Here is a 20,990-nt window from a genome sequence, read left to right as displayed (position 1 = left end):
TGTACAACATTCACTCACACTTCCACACATGAGCTGCATCGAATTAAAGTGCTATGATAGTCATGAAATAAGTAATTTTAAGTGTTCCCACCTTTTATTGAAAACATTTAGAGTTAGATTTTTTTTTATTGGTATACTCATCTAACCTGAAATAATATTCAAGATCTCTTTTAAAACTTAAATCAACTGTATGATGGTCAAAAGACAGCTATTAGATCTTTTAGTGAAGTTGTTCTATCATCAAATGTTAACAATAGTAAAATTGTTTAAAAAAACGATCACGTGTTTCCTCTTCCCCATCTGTGCCTAATAATGCCCCGTTATCCAGTCGGCCACGTTTATCATCTGATCGTGAGTCAGAGCAGTCACGTGTGTCTCCTAGTACTCCTGGGCAACCATTTGAGGAAAGGAGGGTTAGCGAGGGTAACCTCGTCCAGGCCCAGTCAGGAGAGTCACGTGTGCCTCCCAGTACTCCTAGGCAACCATTTGAGGAACGGAGGATTAGCGAGGGTAACCTCGTCCAGGCCCAGTCAGGACAGTCACGTGTGCCTCTTAGTACTCCTGGGCAACCAGTTGAGGAACGGAGTCTCGTGATTCTAGTACCCATGACACCTCGAGCTCCCAGTCAGTAGGGGAACAGAGGTAGGACAGGGAGGAGAGTGAGTTGTCGGTCCTGTCATGGAACATTGGTTAAGGGCTCACTAGTAAACTCACCGACGGAGATTTTTTAGAAATATTATATAAATATGATGTCATATGTCTGACTGAATGTTGGATAACGAGTAATGACGTAGTTGAGTTGAATGGATTTTGTACATTTGTTTTCCCCAGACCTACTGGAAAAGGGGGTGGAGTTGTGCTTCTGCATAAAAACCATTTAAAAAATATGTTTTCTATAGTTGAAAATATTGTTGATTGTATATTTTGGGTAAGGATTTACTCTGGTAATCAGTCATTTTTTGTGTTTTAGTTATTTTCCTCAAGAAAATAGTATCTTTTATAATAGTTGTGATATTGATATATTCATGAGTCTAGAGGAGTCAATAAGCCGTTACAAAACAAATGGAAATGTGTATGTAGTCGTTGTCTTAAATGCTCGAACAGGAACTAGGCCAGATTATATTGTAAATGACGGGCTTGATGATGGATTGTTTGATGATATGTTTTATAATAATGATTCAACTAGTTGTCCTGACCTCGTAGTAATATGGATAAACATGTAAATCCATATGGTAGAAAATTACTTACATTGTGTAAATCTATAAGTATGCGAATAGTTAATGGTCGTCATACAGGCGATGGAAATGGAAATTATACCTTTTGTAAAAACAACGGAATGAGCCTAATTGATTATCTATTTGTTGGTTGTGATTATATTTCAAATGTTTTAAAATTTGGCACGGGCGAGTTCAATACTATGTCTGACCACTCACCGTTGTTTTTTTCCTTCAATATGTGTAACACTAATATAATTGATGACCGCAATAATATCTTACGTAGTGGTAGTACAACAAAAACTGTGAGGTGGAACAAAGACAATGTAGATAGAATATGCAATGACCTTCAAGCAATAGTTCATGACATTCTCAATATATGTTATATGTCGTTAAATTCTCAAGGAAAAATTGATGAATGTGTAACCAAATTTTGTGGAGATATAAATCATATTGTTTTACCAAACTGCAAAGTTAAAAATACAAGTAATAAGAATCAATACCCGCAACAGTATAAAGGTGATAAAGAGGACAAACCATGGTTTACTGATGAATGTAAAAATAGGTATAATGAGTATAAACGTGCATTATTTAATTTTAATGTTAACAAGACACATGATAATCATACAGTTCTTATAAGTAAAAAGCAAACTTACAAAAAGTTGGAAAATAGACTTAAGCGGCAATACAAACGACAAGAAGGTGATATGGTAGAGTTTCTCAGAAAGAATAACCCCATGAAATTCTATAAATATTTTCCAAAGCGTAAAAATCATGTATCCCAACCACATATTAATATGGATGATTTTTTAGACTATTTTAGTAATATTAGTAGTAACATTGATACAGATGACACTAGTGACGAATTGTTGCATAACGATATAGATTCAACAATATCTAATGAATTAGATGAACCATTTTTTGAAGAGGAATTACATTTTGCAATTCTTAATCTGAAAAGAGATAAAAGTTGCAGTGAAGATCTAATTTTAAACGAATTATTTTTAGATTGTAAAGGATCGTAAGACCTTTCTATGAAGAGAATTTGATTCTACCAGTTCCAGAATTTCAGAAGAAGATTTTTGAAGTTTTAGCGTATTTGACCCCTTTTGGCCCCACCCCTAAGGCCCCTGGGAGTCAGTCACGGAAAATTTGTTAATAGAATTCAATGGCCATTTCATAAAGATAATTCTGACAACATTTGACTCATTTCCTTTTACAAATGACCAAATAATGCTCAAAAATGTGTTTTCCCTATATAAACTATAGTAAACTTAACCCCCTCCCCAAGGGGAAACCTGAGACCCCAGGGTCGTGTAATTCACAACTTTTGTAAAGGACCTTTAGACCTTTCTATCTGTGAAGAGTATTTGATTCCATCACATCTGTGAGTGGAGAAGAAGATTTTTGAAATTATAGTCAATTTTACCCCTTTTGGCCCCTCCCACAGCCCCCTGGGAGGTGTGGACCATAAAATTCACAATTTTGATTGGCCTTATACCTTAGAAAGTTTGTGCAAAATTTCATTGAAATTGCTTTAGCGGTTTTTGAGAAGAAGTCGAAAATGTAAATTATGAAAGGATAAACGAGGAGATAAGTGATACCTACTGGGATGAAATAATTATGAACTCTAACAACATCAACGAGAATTGGAACACCTTTAAAAATGTGGTCAAAGAAATAGAAGAAAGCCATGTCCCTACAAAAATCATTAAAATAGGTCGGAACAACAAGCATAGTTTCCCAGCAGATACAACAACACTTGAAGCCATAAAAAAGAAGCATTCGTTTTCAAGAGGAAGGCTGCAACGAATACAATAGGGTCAGAAATAAAGTAAGGAAATTAACACGCAGATTGAGGAGAGAATATTAGCACAATAAAGCGATAAAGGCAAAGTCGGATCCAAAAGCGATTTGGAATTATATAAAATCTAAATCTACGTCGAAATCAGAGATTGTAGAACTATATGCAAAACCAGCGGACAAAACTTCAACTAATGTTACATCAAATAAGGGAAAAGCAGAAGTGTTATGTCGGTTTTTTAGCAATACAGGAATCCGACACGTACATAAGAGAAGTTGCCGAAGAGATGTCACAAATGAATATAGAACAAGAAGTTGTATCAAAGATCCTAAAAAATCTCAAACCGGACAAATCCCCCGGACTAGACGAACTCCACCAGATGTTCCTGAAAAACACCTCTGATACAATATCATATCCAATAATGAAGTTAATCAACCAATCAATTTCAACAGGAACTCTCCCGGATGATTGGAAAAATGCACGAGTGTGTACCATTTTCAAAAAGGAGATAAATGTGAACTATGAAACTATAGGCCTGTAAGTCTCACGTCAGTTGTTTGTAAAACACTAGAAACTCTAATAAGGGATCATATAGTAACATTTATGAGGAAAAACAAGTACTTCTCCAACAAACAATACGGTTTCTTATCAGGTAGATCAACAACATTACAACTTTTAGAAGTTATACATGTATTATCAGAAAGCTTTTGATACAGTTCCGCACAACCGTTTACTAAATAAATTAAACTCATATAATTTCAACCAGCAGATGAAAACTTGGATTTCAACTTTTTTGAAAGGAAGACATCAAATGGTAACAGTGAATGGCAAAAATTCCGAATGGTCAAGCGTAACATCAGAAATTCCACAAGGATCGGTTCTTGGACCCTTATTATTTGTGATATTTGTTAATGATCTTCCAGACATAGTGCAGTCAGACGTGTACTTATTTGTGGATGATACTAAAATATTCAAGGCTATCCGTGGCAAAAATGATGTTTTAGATCTGCAAAGTGATTTAGATACAATGTCGAAATGGAGTGAAAACGTGGATTCTAAAAATGCACCCAGATAAATGTAAACACATGAGGATACACAAACAGAGAACAAAAACCCAATGTGAGGAAATTATACAATACCAGCTCAATGGAAAAACACTGCAACATATAGACCAAGAAAAAGATATAGGAGTAGTTCCCCGTTAAGCTTCGACAGCCATATATCAGAGAAAGTAAAAAAAAAAAGCCAATTCCATGTTTGGACTTTTGAGAAGAACTCTTCAGTTTTTAGACATCGAATCATTTATTCCACTATATAAATGCTTAGTTCGGTCTCATTTGGACTATGCTTGCCCCATATGGGCGCCTTACCTACAGAGGCATATAGAAATGATAGAAAGTGTCCAAAGAAGAGCGACAAAATGTCTACCAGGAATGTCACATCTAGCATACAGTCAGAGGCTGGAGAAACTGAAATTACCAACATTGGCATATAGAAGAAAACGAGGAGACATGATAGAACTCTTCAAAATTTTAGATGGAGTATATGACTCCGAATGTTGTAACATTTTATCTTTATGGAAAGATGCAACGGACCGCGAGAGCAGCAGGGGACATAAGAGGAAGCTATTCCATATAAGACCTAACTATGAGATTTGGAGAAACTTTTTTTTCACTAAGAGCTACTAAGATATGGAACGATCTACCAGAGAATGTAGTGATGGCGCCAAATATAAACTCCTTCAAAAATGCATAAGATAAACATTGGAAAGAACAAGAACTCTTATACAACTACAAAGCCTTTATACATCACTAATTTATTATTATTACCGGACATAATTTCTTAACTGTAAACTTTATATTTTGTCTGAGTCTAGTAGTATATCAGAGAACTTTACATATAAGTCCCGATCCAGATGTAAACTTATCTTAGATTTATTAGATCGCGGGTACATCGATAAGATAGTGAGTATAAGATCGCGGGATATTGATTAGATAGTGAGTATTAGATCGCGGGACATTGATAAAATAGTGAGTATTAGATCGCGGGACATTGATAAGATAGTGAGTATTAGATCGCGGGACATTGATAAGATAGTGAGTATAAGATCGCGGGACATTGATAAGATAGTGAGTATAAGATCGCGGGACATTGATAAGATAGTGAGTATTAGATCGCGGGACATTGATAAGATAGTGGGTATAAGATAGGACATTGATAAGATAGTGAGTATTAGATCGCGGGACATTGATAAGATAGTGAGTATTAGATCGCGGGACATTGATAAGATAGTGAGTATTAGATCGCGGGACATTGATAAGATAGTGAGTATTAGATCGCGGGACATTGATAAGATAGTGAGTATTAGATCGCGGGACATTGATAAGATAGTGAGTATTAGATCGCGGGGGGGATTGATAAGATAGTGAGTATTAGATCGCGGGACATTGATAAGATAGTGAGTATTAGATCGCGCGGGGGACATTGATAAGATAGTGAGTATTAGATCGCGGGACATTGATAAGATAGTGAGTATTAGATCGCGGGACATTGATAAGATAGTGAGTATTAGATCGCGGGACATTGATAAGATAGTGAGTATTAGATCGCGGGACATTGATAAGATAGTGAGTATTAGATCGCGGGACATTGATAAGATGAGTAGTCGGGAATATTAGATGTAAGGCGGACATTGATAAGATAGTGAGTATTAGATCGCGGGACATTGATAAGATAGTGAGTATTAGATCGCGGGACATTGATAAGATAGTGAGTATTAGATCGCGGGACATTGATAAGATAGTGAGTATTAGATCGCGGGACATTGATAAGATAGATGAATGTAGTATAGATCGCGGGACATTGATAAGATAGTGAGTTTGATCGGACATTGATAATAGTGAGTATTAGATCGCGGGACATTGATAAGATAGTGAGTATAGATCGCGGGACATTTATAAGATAGTGAGTAAAAATCCGCAAAATGTAGTATGATACCTTGAAAATCAGATAGCGAAAAAATTAAAATGACAAAAAATATAATTTTCTTATTTTTACTTAGTGATAGGGAAAAAATTGACACCTTTTAATAGCCAACTATTCTGTGCGACAATAAAGTGTGTTTTATTTGATATCCTATCATTATTATTTAGAATATCAATTTTGATTCTACCATGGTTGATGTGGCACATGGTTTACACTTCATATTGTATGGATACCACAAACATGTACCGTTGCATGCGGACAGTTTTCTAATGATTTACTTTCTCTTTTATTCATTTCATATCATAATTATATAATTGAAAAATTGAAAATTTCAATTTGATATGACATTTATTTCAATTCATATCTTGTTCTGCACAATAATTACAGGAATAAGCATCAATACTATCAATTTACAATGGAAACTGAGAAGTTCATAGAACAAAACACTACATATACAAATATTGTGAATTAGATTTTATGTTTTGTCTGGGCCGGCCCCATAAAACTATCCTCATACAGATTTTTTACTCAAGTATATGATTTTACATAGACTTGATTAAAACAAAATCTGTCTGAGGAATTTTTATGGTGCCGGGCCCTGGTAATCAAGAACAAAGACGAAATTTGAAAACAAAAATGGAAAGGGGCAAAATATTGTAAATATTATAAAACAATCTTTGAAATCTGCTATTACGATACATACAGATGCTAAACCGCTAATGAATGGTATCATTTATCTTTAAAAAAGGAACAGGCGAATTAGATTTTTTTCACTTCAGTTACCAAAGTTATCATCATTTAGCTTCCGATTTTACTTCAAGATTCAAATGACTTGAAAAAAGGTCAATGACACTATGTCATATATCGAATGAAGAACTGATTGCGCACCCACCAAACCCTAAACAAGTTCTTTCATATCATTTTTGTGTTAATTTGACACACAATTACATGTGTAATTATAGTTCAAATGATGAGTATCGCTTAGGCACTGTTGGCGGTGGAGCATTTATAAATATCAAGCTGATATGACATTTTCCACACACGAAAAAAATCAATGCAATTTCATCCTTTTGTAAGACTACCAGAAGGTATATAAAAATCACGTGGCATTAAATAGTGTAGAGCAGCACACGTTTAGGGGCGAACGTGATGGAGAAAAAAGTGTCTAATATACATATAATGGTCGTTTGTCTCTTCATCTCAATGAAATCAAGTAAATAAATTCGCGATCAGCTACACTCCGTTCTCAATCTGGATGCGTAGATCCGACTCGTCCTTCTAACCATGTAGTAGAAAAGTGGCACGATATGCATGTCTCAAAAAAGTTAATTTTCCAGTTTTAAATTAAATGGGCCGTTTTATTGTTTCATACGACAAGAGAAAAATGACGAAAATTGTGAATACGGTCTTTGAAAACAGGAATAATATTGTAAGTATCGTGCTGTTATAGAGTACCATATCATGTTCATGAACCATTTTGTGCAAACTGGTTATTTTGTGATATTTAAGTCTTTGTTCAATTGGCAGTCAACCAGTCTCAAAACATGCATAAAACTTGATTTTACCTATCAACCCTGTACCCACCATCACCCCCCCACCACCACCACTCCCCACCCCCCGTGAATATTATTGCTTTTTCTAACTTTAGATCATCCAATAAATCTGGCTGTGCTTTAGTAAGGAAATCCCAAACAAACAACATCACCGTTAACTTTCGCTATTTTTGTCATAGTGAAAAATGTTACTTATATATAATTATAGTATACACATTTTTCTCCGTCTATCTGAGGTTAAAACTGTCCAATTTTACCATTTTTTTTATAAAGAAGCAGCAATGGAAGTATTTTTGATATTAAAAGTAAAAAATCTTTTTGTCATGTAGACGAGAAAAATAGACTCGAAAGATGTCGAATCATCCGAACTCTTCCGAACATCGTCTCGACAATCTCGAAGACAGAGTTGTGATACCAAGAGAAAATGTCAACAATTTTTTCATAAACAAATCATGTGGTCGACCTCAGCAGATTTGATATTTGATACACACAATATTTTACGGCAATGTGTGATTTAGATGTAGTACCAGCATGATATGCTCACATTAGCCAGAAGGAAAACACTTACACGTGGAGGTCGTGTCGACGTCAGTCACGTGATACGATTCGGACTTCCAACAAACTCAAAGTTATTCAAAACTACATGTAGCAATACATCATCCCTAGATTTCGGCTCTCTTATAGGCCGATATATGCTTTTGGGGAGCTTAATCGTCGAGTTATATGTCCATGTTAAAATATCAAACGTTAAGGGACATATCGTTACAGTGAAATTCGCATGACTTTAAGTATCAATCTCAGATGAGATAATAAATTTATGTACTTGAAACTACCGTAACCTGATATCATTTTATGTGAGGTACCTATAGTGTAATATGTATAATCATGAAAACATAATAATAGATGGGGCCTGAGGATGACTCCATGGAGAACACCAACTGGCCACTTGCTAAGCACAACAAACTACGCATCACTCAAGCAAGTGTTTTTCGTCTACTCCAAAAGGTCCGAGCTAATCTCCCCGTTTCCTTGTATATGTATTAAGAATAGATCGCTTCTATCACATCGGGAACAAAGCGTTCTTTGTGATCGTAGTGGAAGAAATCATAGAAGTGGTGGGAGATATTGGCGTGGCAGGCGTGGAAGGAGAAGTTGGCGTGATGGGAGAAGTTGGCGTGGTAGGAAAAGAAGACGTGGTATGAGAAGTAGGCATGATAGGTGGAGTGGGCGTGGTAGTAGAAGTGGGCGTGGTAGGCCAGGTAGGCGTGGTAGGAGAAGTAGGCGTGGTAGGAGAAGTAGGCGTGGTAGGAGAAGTAGGCGTGTTAGGAGAAGTAGGCGTGGTAGGAGATGTGGGTGTGGAAGGGGAAGTAGGCGTAATAGGAGAAGTGGGCGTGTTAGGAACAGAAGGCGTGGTAGATGAAGTGGGCGTGGTAGGCGAGGTAGGCGTTGCAGGAGAAGAAGGCGTGGTAGGAGAAGAAGGCATGGTAGGAAAAGAATGCGTGGTAGGTGGAGTGGGCGTGGTAGGCGAAGTAGGCGTAGAAGGAGAAGAAGGCGTGGTAGGAGAAGTGGGCGTGGTAGGCGAGGTAGGCGTGGAAGAAGAAGTTGACGATGTATGCGTGGTAGAAAAAGTGGGCGTGATAGGAAAAGTAGGCGTGGTAGGCCAGGTAGGTGTGGTAGGAGAAGAAGGCGTGATAGGAGAAGTAGGCGTGGTAGGAGAAGTAGGCGTGGTCGGAAAAGTGGGCGTGGTAGGAGAAGTGGCGTGGAAGGCTTAACTGATGTAGTTCGTATCGTAGTCTAGATACACCCATCGTTCACATACAGGTCTGTTGCGTTGCTCACAGTGATGTTGGCTGTGTTGTATACAGAATAAAGCCGACATGTTTTACATTCTTCTTCGCCAGCTTTAGTAACAGTGAACGACACACAGTCATAATTCCGAACACAATATACTGCACATCGCCTGAGGGAAGTGTTGTTCTTCTCCTCTATAAACCCCGTACTGATCTCACTGTTTTCGTGTATCCGTATAAAGTGTAGATTGTTCCTATCAGACTGGACACAGGTTGTTGGCCTTGGAGCTGTGGTGGGGGCAGGCGTGGTCGGCAACCGTGACCGATCTATAAATAGAAACATCACAATGTCTTTTTATATTGTTAAATCATGCATAATGAAGTATGCATGTTTACACTTTGGACATCCCTGATACTCCTTATGTTACTCTCACTGTCGTCATATCCACCTCTCGATTATGTCATAGTAAATAAGAGATGACATGAAACGAGACAATATTGTTTGATGTGTAAAAAGTTTGGATAAATAACGGTACAATGTATTGGTTTTCAGTTTGGGCGTCGCTCCTTTGTAATATTCATAGAAGTATCTAGGCTTGTGATATATATCATTTTTTAATGCCTTCAATTGTGTTTGCCTTGTATAGAGTCTCAGCATTCACGGATTTGTCACCGTTTTAGCTCACCTGGTCCGAAGGATCAAGGTGAGCTTATGCCATACCGTAGCGTCCGACGTCCGTTCGTCCGTCCGTCCGTCAACAATCGACTTCTTCTCCATAACCGCTGGTCAGAACTCAACAAAATTTGACTGGTAGCATCCTTATGGGTTACTGACTGAAAATTGTACAAATGATAGGACTGACCCCAGGGGCCTAAGGGGCAGGGCCAAAAGGGGTCAATTTGGCTATTTTCATATAAACGACTTCTTCTTTGAAACTAAGCATGGGATAGCATTCATAATGCAATGGTAATATCCTTATAGGGTTGGGATTCAACCTTACACAAATGATAGGGCTGACCCCCCCCCCCCGGGGCCTAAGAGGAGGGGTCAAAAGGGGTCAATTTGGCTATTTCCATATAAATAACTTCTTTCCTGCAACTGAGCATAGAAGAGCACTCATAATGCAATGGTAGCATCCGTATAAAGTGGGGAATCAAAATTGTACAAATGATGGGGCTGACCGCACAGGGACCTGAGGGGTAGGGTCAAAATGGGTCAATTTGACTATTTCCATCTTAACGACTTCTTTTCTACAACTAAGCATGGAACATCCTTATAGGGTGGGGATTCAAACTTATGCAAATGATAGGGCTGAACCCCAGGGGGCCTGAGGGGAGGGGTCAAAAAGGTTGATTAGGCTACTATTTTTATATGAATTACTTCCTCTCCGGAACTATGCATTGGACAGCATATTCGTATGGTATCTATAGCATCATTATATGGTTGGGATTCAAAATTAAACAAATCATGGGGTCAATTTGTCTTTGAGATGATTGAATCACTAATTACTAAATTACAGAATTACTCAAAAAAAAAAAAAAAACACCAAGAAAAAACAAAACAGGTGAGCGATACAGGCCCTCTGGGCCTCTTGTTTTCAGCGAGTTAGTTTTTTGTTCATCGGGAAGACCATGATTGATGTCATGAATACACGCGGCGTGACCGTGACGTATATTGTCGATAACATCATGAATTTCGATGGACGGTCTAGACAACGGATACCACTTTCGATACTCCAGGGGTTTCTTTCACTGTCGTTCTATCAAATCACAGGCTTACAGAGAAAACGGACTAAACATAGACTAAAGAAAACAGGTGCATCACAGGCTTACAGAGGAAACGGCCAATTACATGCTTACAAGGAAAACGGACCAATCACAAGCTTACAGACGAATCGAACCAATCACAGGCTTAATTTTGATGATTGCAAAGAAGCGACACCCACATTGAAGGTCTCTCTGCCTTACAAGTCGTCTTACACAGAACCTGCTCATCTTTTTTAACATGTGTTATAACTGAGCAAAAAATGTTGACATGTTATTTTTTCATCAGCAATGTATTTAAAAACCATCAGAGAAAATCACTCAAATGGACAGACAAACGTGTACGTTGCCTTAAAACATTAGTTACCACATTATAGAGTTCATAAAAAAGCAGTTCAAACTAATAATCCAGCTCATTGGGAAAATTTTAGAAATCTTAGAAATGAAACTATAACTTTGATTCGTCATGCAAAATCTGTATATTTGGATAATTTAGAAAAATCTTTAAATGATATAAATACTTCTTCGTTTAAATGGTGGAAAACCGCAAAAACTCTACTTAAGTTCAATAATAAACACTCTATTATTCCACCATTAAATTATAACAATTCTTTCTTGTTCCATCCTATAGATAAAGCCGAAGGTCTTGTTGACTATTTTACATCAATATCAACTTCTTCTGATAATATTGATCCTTTGCCTGCTGTCCCAGAATCTCCTAACATACTTGATAATATTTTAATTCAGGAACAGGAAGTCAGAGATCAAATAATTATAATAAATGGAAATAAACCTGCTGGCTCTGATGGCATAATACCTAAGGTCCTGAAACTTCTTTTATCATCAATTGTTACACCCTTAACTATTTTATTCAACAAAACATTATCAACTAGCTTTGTTCCTTCGTCTTGGAAACTTTCTAATATAAATGCTATTTATAAAGGCAAAGGTAGTGATAATGACATTTCAAATTACCGACCAATTTCAATTACATCTTGTCTTAGTAAAATATTAGAAAAGATTATCATCAAACATTTATACAATCATCTTGTTGAACATGAAATGTTATCAAAATTCCAATCAGGATTTATTCGAGGAGACTCAACTATTTATCAATTACTCTCAATGTATGACACATTTATAAAAAATTAGATGAAGGGCTAGAAACTAGATCTATTTTTTGTGATATTAGCAAAGCCTTTGATCGGGTTTGGCACCCCGTATTACTTTATAAGCTTGAAATGTATGGTGTTAAAGATAATGTCTTAAATTGGTTTAAAAGTTATCTAGATAATCGTCAACACAGAGTTATAACTGAAGGTTTCTCCTCTTCATATCGTCAGGTAAGTGCGGGTGTCCCCCAGGGCTCAGTTCTCGGTCTTTTTCTTTTTCTAATCTATATAAATGACATAACTGATTGTATAACAAATGATAAAAGACTATTTGCAGATGATACCTCTCTTTTTAAGGTCACAGACATTTCTCCTTTAGATACAGCAAATAGTTTATCTGAGGACCTTGAAAATATAGATAAATGGTCTAAAAAATGGGATATTAAATTCAACCCAGATAAAACAGAATCGCTTACTTTCAGTCGCAAAAGAAATATTATATGTCCAGATGTCTTATTCCAAAATGAGGTTATCAAAAATGTCAAAAACCACAAACATCTAGGCTAATTTCTTTCTGAGGATGGTAAATGGCACCACCATATTCACTACATTTACAAAAAAGCTTGTAATCGTATAAACCTGTTAAAAACTGTTAAATATAAATTGAGTCGAAAATCTTTAACTAATATATATGTTTCATATATTAGACCAATATTAGAATATGGTGATATCTTGTTTGATAATTGTACACAACAGGAAGCATTACTTCTTGAATCTATTCAAATAGAGGCTGCCCGAATTATCACTGGACTGCGTATGGGAACATCTCATTATAAACTTTACTCAGAACTTGGCTGGGATACACTTGCCACAAGGCGCAAAAAAACATAGACTTGTCCTTCTTTATAAAATTTTATCAGGAACTGCTCCTTCCTATCTAAACGAATTAATTGAACAATACTTTAATAATGAAAACCCATATTTGTTAAGAAATGAAAGATTATTTGCAATTCCTTTTAGTAGATCTACCATTTATGCTAATAGTTTTATTCCAAAAACTCTGAAAGATTATAATGAACATGCACTTAGATTTGATTTAACCAATATCACCTCTATTAACCAATTTAAAAAACTTCTAAACCAGAATATTAGTGATATTACACCCACAGATAATGCTAAGTACAAAACTTTTTTAAATTCAGGCAAAAGGAAAGATAATATCCTGATATGTCAATTACGGAACTGCTGTTGTAATTTAAACTTTGATCTTTATAATGATCACTTAGCAGAATCACCATTGTGCGAGTGTGGTAATGCATATGAAACCACTGAACATTACTTCTTCTCCTGTAGTAATTACAATGAACAGCGCAGAACTCTCCAAAATAAGTTAATAGATTTTACTCATAACCATTTTGACCTTCAAATACTTTTGTCTGGCTGCAATGATTGTAATAATGAAACAAACTTGAATATCTTTCAGTGTACACTAGATTTTGTAAGGGCTACTAATAGATTTCATAACATATAACCACCATCATAATAACTTCTAATTATATGAATCATCAATAACTTTGAAGAATTGATTAACTAATCGTGGTTAAAGATAACATACCTTAATCAATAAAATTAGTGTTCTGAAAAACACTTCTATAATAGCATCTGTTCCGATGGGCATTTATCATTTATTAGTTGTAAATTTTACGTATTATTATATAAATTGTCATACTTTTTAATACATTTATCTTAGCTACATATATGTTTAGGTAATTGTTAAAATTAATGCATGTGTCATGACAAGTATAAATTTAGACCAAACTTTATCTCAATATTCTGCAACATTTTATCTTTTAAATCATATACATGAATACAGCAGCCATGGTAGAATTTCTGAATCCCATTGGTGGATGACCATCGGCTTGTTAGCCACATGGACTTTCTGGTCTGTATCTGGTGGGTGAAGGTAATTTCCTCATGGCTGCTGCATTCTCATTTCTTTATTATTATACTTTTTGAAAAACAAAATTACTATCTATTATCTCATTAATAATATATGATATATTGTCATGACTTATGAAACCTATACTTTCAAATGTTTTCAAATACTCTTTCGTGTCATTTGCATATATACATTTTGTTACCAAGGAGAGAACTTATATAGGCACTGCCTGTTGTTCGATCCTATTTCAACTTGTTTGTTTGAAATAAAATTTTGTTGAAATGAAAACATTAAATTTTTGCATTGTAAATTTCTTGTTTTTATGCATTATGTATATTTAGATGGAATAATACTTGCAGAAATCATTCTAAAATTACTAATAACACTACAAATGTGAAATGAAATTTTAGGCCACAACTTGGCTTTATAGACTGATCTTGTGTACTCATTTCACTGAACTGTAGATGTAAATACAAATGTCTAATGATTTTTAGCAATACTGCCAAATATCCGTTTCACTTCTTACTTTCAAAATTATAACCTATGCACTGTAATTGTTGTTATTCTCAAAATTTTTGATCGTGAATAAAATATTGAAAGCTCTTTTGGATTCGTTAATATGAAAATTGCGGTACGTATTACTTTAATAATTGGACTTTATTTCTTAATCTGTGAATACACAAGTCAAAAACGGAAATATAGTTGTTTTTTGAAGAAAAGAAACAAATACCTACGATATCAATATATTTCTTTTAGGGTTTTGTATACCAGGCAAACTGAAATTGATCCTCACTCAACTGGAATCTTGTGTTGGGTATTACATAAATATGATTCACTTACCGGGGAAGTTAGCGTAGATACATTGCTGAAGGGCATTTTTATAATTTGCAGTCGGGAATATCAAGTTGTACATCTGTACGCAAATCATCTGTCCTACAAAATTGTCTGGGAAAGAACCAAGGCTTGGACTAAATGATGAACCTACCAACCCGCCGATACGAATCTTTCCAGGAGTTTTTAATGGATATTGCACGCCGAGATTTGGAGAGAAGTTCTTAGTTATGGGTGCCTTTTCAAGCTGAATCTGTAGTTCAACAGCCTTCATGTTCTTAACTATGAATGCAACAAGATACCAGCGATGACTATTAATATTCGATTGATCCATCATCCCTTTATTTACAAGACTGCCCATATAAAATATCTCTATCTGTAATTGTCCATTTATCATGTAAAGTACAAACTGTTGTAATGAATCATTCGATATATAATGCAGAATCACACTGGTCAGAGTGAACGGATAAATAAACACGCTGAAGGTATAATCTTGTCCAAACAGAATAAAAGAAGTGACGTCAAGATCCATCACGGAGTCGGTGTTGCCGTCGAAGCTGATTGGTGTACATGGGATAGACGGGTGAGATCCTTCAAATTTATATGTCTGTCCATTGGCTGGAAGGCCTGTGCCTTGTTGTGTTTCATACGTATACGATCTGTTACACACAGGCCATTGGTATGTTACAGTCTGATGCTGACTCACGACAAAGGTCACAGCTGAAAAACAAATGATGTTATTAAACCTCACTTTCATTTAGAATGTTCTGATTGGATTAAACTTGATCACATGACATTGAATAAGTTAGATGTTTTCCCGGAATTGGAATGAGAGGGAAAAAACCCCGAGGGAAATACTTGAATCAATATGACTTGTTTTAATTATTCTGTATTTGCATATTACATAATTATCTGCCCTTGCAGTGTGTTTGCGAGCGTAACGTCATATGTTTAAGAGTAAACGACGTGAGTTTCACTCACGAAATAATAACAAAACAAAAAAAAGAATCTACTTCATCTTAATAGAGAAACATATTGTCATACAATATTCAATAAGATATATATAAATATATTATATAAATGAATACTTTTTAGAGACGGGGCCGCGGTGGGCGATTGGTTAAGATGTCTCGACATTTTACCACAAGCCGTCCATCTCTGGGTCGCGAGTTGGGGTACTCAGGCTTTCCTCCACCAATAAACCTGGCACGTCCTTACATGAGCCTGGTTGTTAATAGGACGTTAAACTAATAAACCCAACCCATCCCTTTTAAAAACACTATTGCAGAAATTTCATTGCATGCAATAAGACATAAATTATACATGCACTGATGCAGTTTGCAATTTTTAACAATTCAACGAGTAACACAAATTTGAAAAAAAATAAAAAATAGAAAATAAATGAAATTAATTTAATAAGTCATGCTTGAGTAGATTTAATCTAAAGACGCAGAATGAATAAAAAACTTTACCCCTATAACTATCGATTGATTCCTCTAGATACGATAAACTATTGTCTTATAACCGATTGAATCAAGTCACAAATTTATAGCCAGACAAATAGGAATAAAGTGTAGTTTTCCCCAACACATTTGCGGCATGGAAAGAAGGAACCTAAATACTATGCAAACAAAACATTGAATGACAATGTATATTCATTTTACTGTATTTGATGTTTAAATCAGATTAAAGCAAAACATGTTAAATTTTTTATCAATAACCATCAAATCACATCAAATATAAGAAATGAAAATATTGCCATAGGATCTAATTATTTGGCTCGTCGTTTAATTAATTGTATAATCCATCCCTTGCATAAAAGGTACTTATGTAATAATCGTCATTGTTATGGAGATCCTTTTCCTTCCATTTTTCATTTGAATTCGATACTGCCAACTTCGACTTTACTTAGTGTGCTGAGTGTATTCCCCATATACTATGCTTTTTGAGAGTTTGTCCTTGATAGATTTGGGTTTGGTTTGAGGCTATATATTCTTTTTAAAAAGGTTCATTGTGACTTGGAATCTAATAATTAAGAATATGAAGTTTTTATAGGTTAAGTAATAAGTAAATATGTTTTCCAACCTTTTTGCTGACAATTCTTTATGTTGCGATATGATTTAAGCTCAGGGAAAGTAACATTTTCATTTATACTGCATTATATACACTTAAAAGCCGACCATTCTATTTGCACTGATTGACTGTTATTAATTTTGATATGATTGTTCCGTGAAAATAAATGGATATGAGCATCGCAACGCTATTAGTCTATACCAATATTCTTATAATTAAAAGCAATCAAATTCGTAAAATTTATATCCTCCGCTTTCGTTAATCAAAGGTCCATAACTGTGCCAAATAGGGTCCCATCAAAGTCCCGATCAAACTTGGCCAAGGCCCTTGAAACATTAAACAATGTTTCCGGAAAATCCGGTAATATTATTTAATCAAAGGGCCATTACCCCGCCAAATAGGGGCCAATGAAAGTGCCGAGAGAAATCATGGGAACCCTTTGCACATTTAACAATGTGACTAAGTTACAAAAAAATTGCTTAAGATTTGTGTCAATTATTGCACAGAAACCAAGCGTTACAGACAGACAGACGGGCGGACGGACAGACCCAAATTAATATATCCAGTTTCGATGAAAGCGGGGGATAACAATACATACTGATATCTAAACTAAAGAAAAAATATCTTTTTCGGAGAATTAAAAATGTATCCATGAAACAATATCTCCCAAATTGAGTAATGCCAAACCTACCTGTGATAAGAATTATCCACTTCAGAAAAGGCATTGTTGACAAATTCAGCTGTCTGGAACTGAATTGTGACATTTGATGTCGGTGATCTCGTCTGAAGTTGTGACTGCTGATGTTGTGTGATCTCGTCTGGAGCTGTGATTACTGATGTTGTGATAACGTCTGGAATTGTGATTACTTATATTGTGATCTCGTCTGGAGTTGTGATTACAGATGTTGTGATCTCGTCTGGAGCTGTGATTACTGATGTTGTCGTTTGGGGCTGTGATTTCTAATGTTGTGATCTCGCCTGGAGCTGTGATTACTTATATTATGACATCGCCTGGAGCTGTGATTACTGATGTTGTGATCTCGTCTGGAGCTGTGATTACTGATGTTGTGTGATCTCGTCTGGAGCTGTGATTACTTATATTATGACATCGTCTGGAGCTGTGAGTACTGATATTGTCGACTGGAGCTGCGAGTACTGGTGTTGTGTGATCTCGTCTGGATCTGTGGCTACTGATATTGTCGACTGGAGCTGTGACGATGTTGCCTCCTCTTAAGATGTGATTTCTTACGATGGTTATTGGTGGTTACAGGACAATTTTTATCGTACCTTTACTTATCAATATTGGTGTGGTATTTAATATTCATTCCACCTACAGATTGATTCTACCGAAGCATGACCTCGCATTACAGGAAATTTATGTCCGTGAAATAGGATCATTATGTGTAAAGTATATAGTGGATATTAATTATTGAACGGCAAGTAATGATGAGAAAGCATCCTAAAAAGTAGCGTTGATTTCTTTTGAAAGGGTTGGTATACATAAACGTCAATATTTATTATCGACATTGTAGTGTAATGCAGTGTAGTTGTTTTGGTTTGTGTTTTAAACATTGTATTTGAGTTATCATCGTCAGACCTTCATCTTTCTATATGCCTTCTTCTGTAATCGGACAGGATATTTTCGTAAGATTAAAAGAAAACTTAGTTAATACATCAATACCACCATTGATCTATAATATGGGTCGTTCTCCATTTCTAAAAGAACGTTTACACATCTCGAGATGATCACAAGGTTGACAATATACGTGAATTTGGATTTCTGAAATGACAATTACATGTTTGTTAACTTTCCATATATTGCTGGAACGGGTAATGAGTTTTCAATCATATAAGCAATTGTTACACTATTTGGTTAAAATGCTTGATGATATGTTCGGTGATAAAAATACCAAGCAAGATTTAAATTCGATCGTTTTATGGAACTTAATTAAAATGTGTAAGAAGACTGTGTGATGCCAACCCGATGGCAATTTAAACACACACACTATACATAATATAGTTTAGTCGAAGTCAAATGGTTTGGTGAATGGAATGATAGTATGGAGGTGGGACTGAATAAGTCTGAAGGATGCATTTCTACCCCTATTTATTAGTCGATAACTTGTCACTGAATTATATATGTTTACTCATTTTTCAGTTAAAAATAAATTATAAGATAAGATCATACAGATAAAAGAAACTTTACACAATGAAAGTGATTTCATTCAGCTTTAACGTTTTGTATGGATTCCTGTGTTATCTTCCGGACAGCGTTTGTTTGGGGCGACAAAACCCAGCTATCGGATATATCATTCATCCAGGTGTATAACATCACCAACAAGTAATCGTTAATTTTCCAGGCCATGTTTTACATCTAAGTCTTCTGTACTGAATGAATTTTGATAATTTTACAATTTTAAAACTGGTAGCGCTTACGCGGACCCACGTGTAGGTACGGGCAATTCTAAGTGGTTGTATCATCGGAAATGGTTAATGCTACTAACACCTTAAAACAAACAATGTAGTAATGTGATCTTCAATAAGTCATGTTTTTCAAGATACCATAAGATATTTAAGAGCAATAAAAAAAAAAAAACCCAAAAAAAAAGGTCCAAAAAAAAAAAAACCACAGAAGGTCCATAAAGCAAAATACGCACACCTCACAACTATGATTTTACTAAGATATACTTTATTATTACAGTATAATATATTAGCACTCGGGCATTGGGGAGACATTGGAAATCCTATGATACACGTGTAGCTCTATGTAGACCAGTTTTAATGAAAGCCAAAGTGATTGTGACATAAAAATGAATATAAACAATCAACATGTATAAAAGATATATCAGAAAATAAATGTACGTACAATGAAAATTAATGTTGTGATCTCGCCTGGAGCTGTGATTACTTATATTATGACATCGCCTGGAGCTGTGATTACTGATGTTGTGATCTCGTCTGGAGCTGTGATTACTGATGTTGTGTGATCTCGTCTGGAGCTGTGATTACTTATATTATGACATCGTCTGGAGCTGTGAGTACTGATATTGTCGACTGGAGCTGCGAGTACTGGTGTTGTGTGATCTCGTCTGGATCTGTGGCTACTGATATTGTCGACTGGAGCTGTGACGATGTTGCCTCCTCTTAAGATGTGATTTCTTACGATGGTTATTGGTGGTTACAGGACAATTTTTATCGTACCTTTACTTATCAATATTGGTGTGGTATTTAATATTCATTCCACCTACAGATTGATTCTACCGAAGCATGACCTCGCATTACAGGAAATTTATGTCCGTGAAATAGGATCATTATGTGTAAAGTATATAGTGGATATTAATTATTGAACGGCAAGTAATGATGAGAAAGCATCCTAAAAAGTAGCGTTGATTTCTTTTGAAAGGGTTGGTATACATAAACGTCAATATTTATTATCGATATTGTAGTGTAATGCAGTGTAGTTGTTTTGGTTTGTGTTTTAAACATTGTATTTGAGTTAACATCGTCAGACCTTCATCTTTCTATATGCCTTCTTCTGTAATCGGACAGGATATTTTCGTAAGATTGAAAAAACTTAGTTAATACATCAATACCACCATTGATCTATAATATGGGTCGTTCTCCATTTCTAAAAGAACGTTTACACATCTCGAGATGATCACAAGGTTGACAATATACGTGAATTTGGATTTCTGAAATGACAATTACATGTTTTAAAACTTTCCATATATTGTTGGAACGGGTAATGAGTTTTCAATCATATAAGCAATTGTTACACTATTTGGTTAAAATGCTTGATGATATGTTCGGTGATAAAAATACCAAGCAAGATTTAAATTCGATCGTTTTATGGAACTTAATTAAAATGTGTAAGAAGACTGTGTGATGCCAACCCGATGGCAATTTAAACACACACACTATACAT

General features: G+C 35.5%; 2 protein-coding genes across 2 annotated transcripts; both read right to left on the bottom strand.

Annotated features, from left to right (window-relative positions):
• Positions 1–8,616: 8,616 nt before the first annotated feature.
• On the bottom strand, positions 8,617–9,039 carry LOC138307019 (integumentary mucin A.1-like). Its single transcript, XM_069247645.1, has one exon. It carries the CDS (start codon positions 9,037–9,039, stop codon positions 8,617–8,619), a length of 423 nt encoding a protein of 140 aa, XP_069103746.1.
• Positions 9,040–9,350: 311 nt separating this feature from the next.
• On the bottom strand, positions 9,351–16,129 carry LOC138307018 (uncharacterized). Its single transcript, XM_069247644.1, has 3 exons — positions 16,081–16,129; positions 15,002–15,712; positions 9,351–9,673 (listed from the first exon to the last, which is right to left on the bottom strand). Exons 1-3 carry the CDS (start codon positions 16,127–16,129, stop codon positions 9,351–9,353), a joined length of 1,083 nt encoding a protein of 360 aa, XP_069103745.1.
• Between the last annotated feature and the right edge of the window lie 4,861 nt (positions 16,130–20,990).

This window comes from Argopecten irradians, chromosome 14 (genome assembly GCF_041381155.1).
Source record: "Argopecten irradians isolate NY chromosome 14, Ai_NY, whole genome shotgun sequence".
Classification (NCBI taxonomy): domain Eukaryota; kingdom Metazoa; phylum Mollusca; class Bivalvia; order Pectinida; family Pectinidae; genus Argopecten; species Argopecten irradians.
Note: the sequence above shows the minus strand (reverse complement) of the source record. Positions and strands in the feature narration are given on the sequence as shown.

Bases quoted from the DNA above. Each gene is read 5' to 3' on its own strand.
- LOC138307018 (XM_069247644.1), bottom strand. From the start codon at position 16,129: ATGTCGAGACATCTTAACCAATCGCCCACCGCGGCCCCGTCTCTAAAA. The intron at 15,713-16,080 runs GTATTCATTTAT...TTTGTTTTTCAG, and splicing joins CGCGGCCCCGTCTCTAAAAA to CTGTGACCTTTGTCGTGAGT. The intron at 9,674-15,001 runs GTAAGTGAATCA...TTCTATTTATAG, and splicing joins TATCTACGCTAACTTCCCCG to ATCGGTCACGGTTGCCGACC.
- LOC138307019 (XM_069247645.1), bottom strand. From the start codon at position 9,039: ATGCCTTCTTCTCCTACCACGCCTTCTTCTCCTGCAACGCCTACCTCG.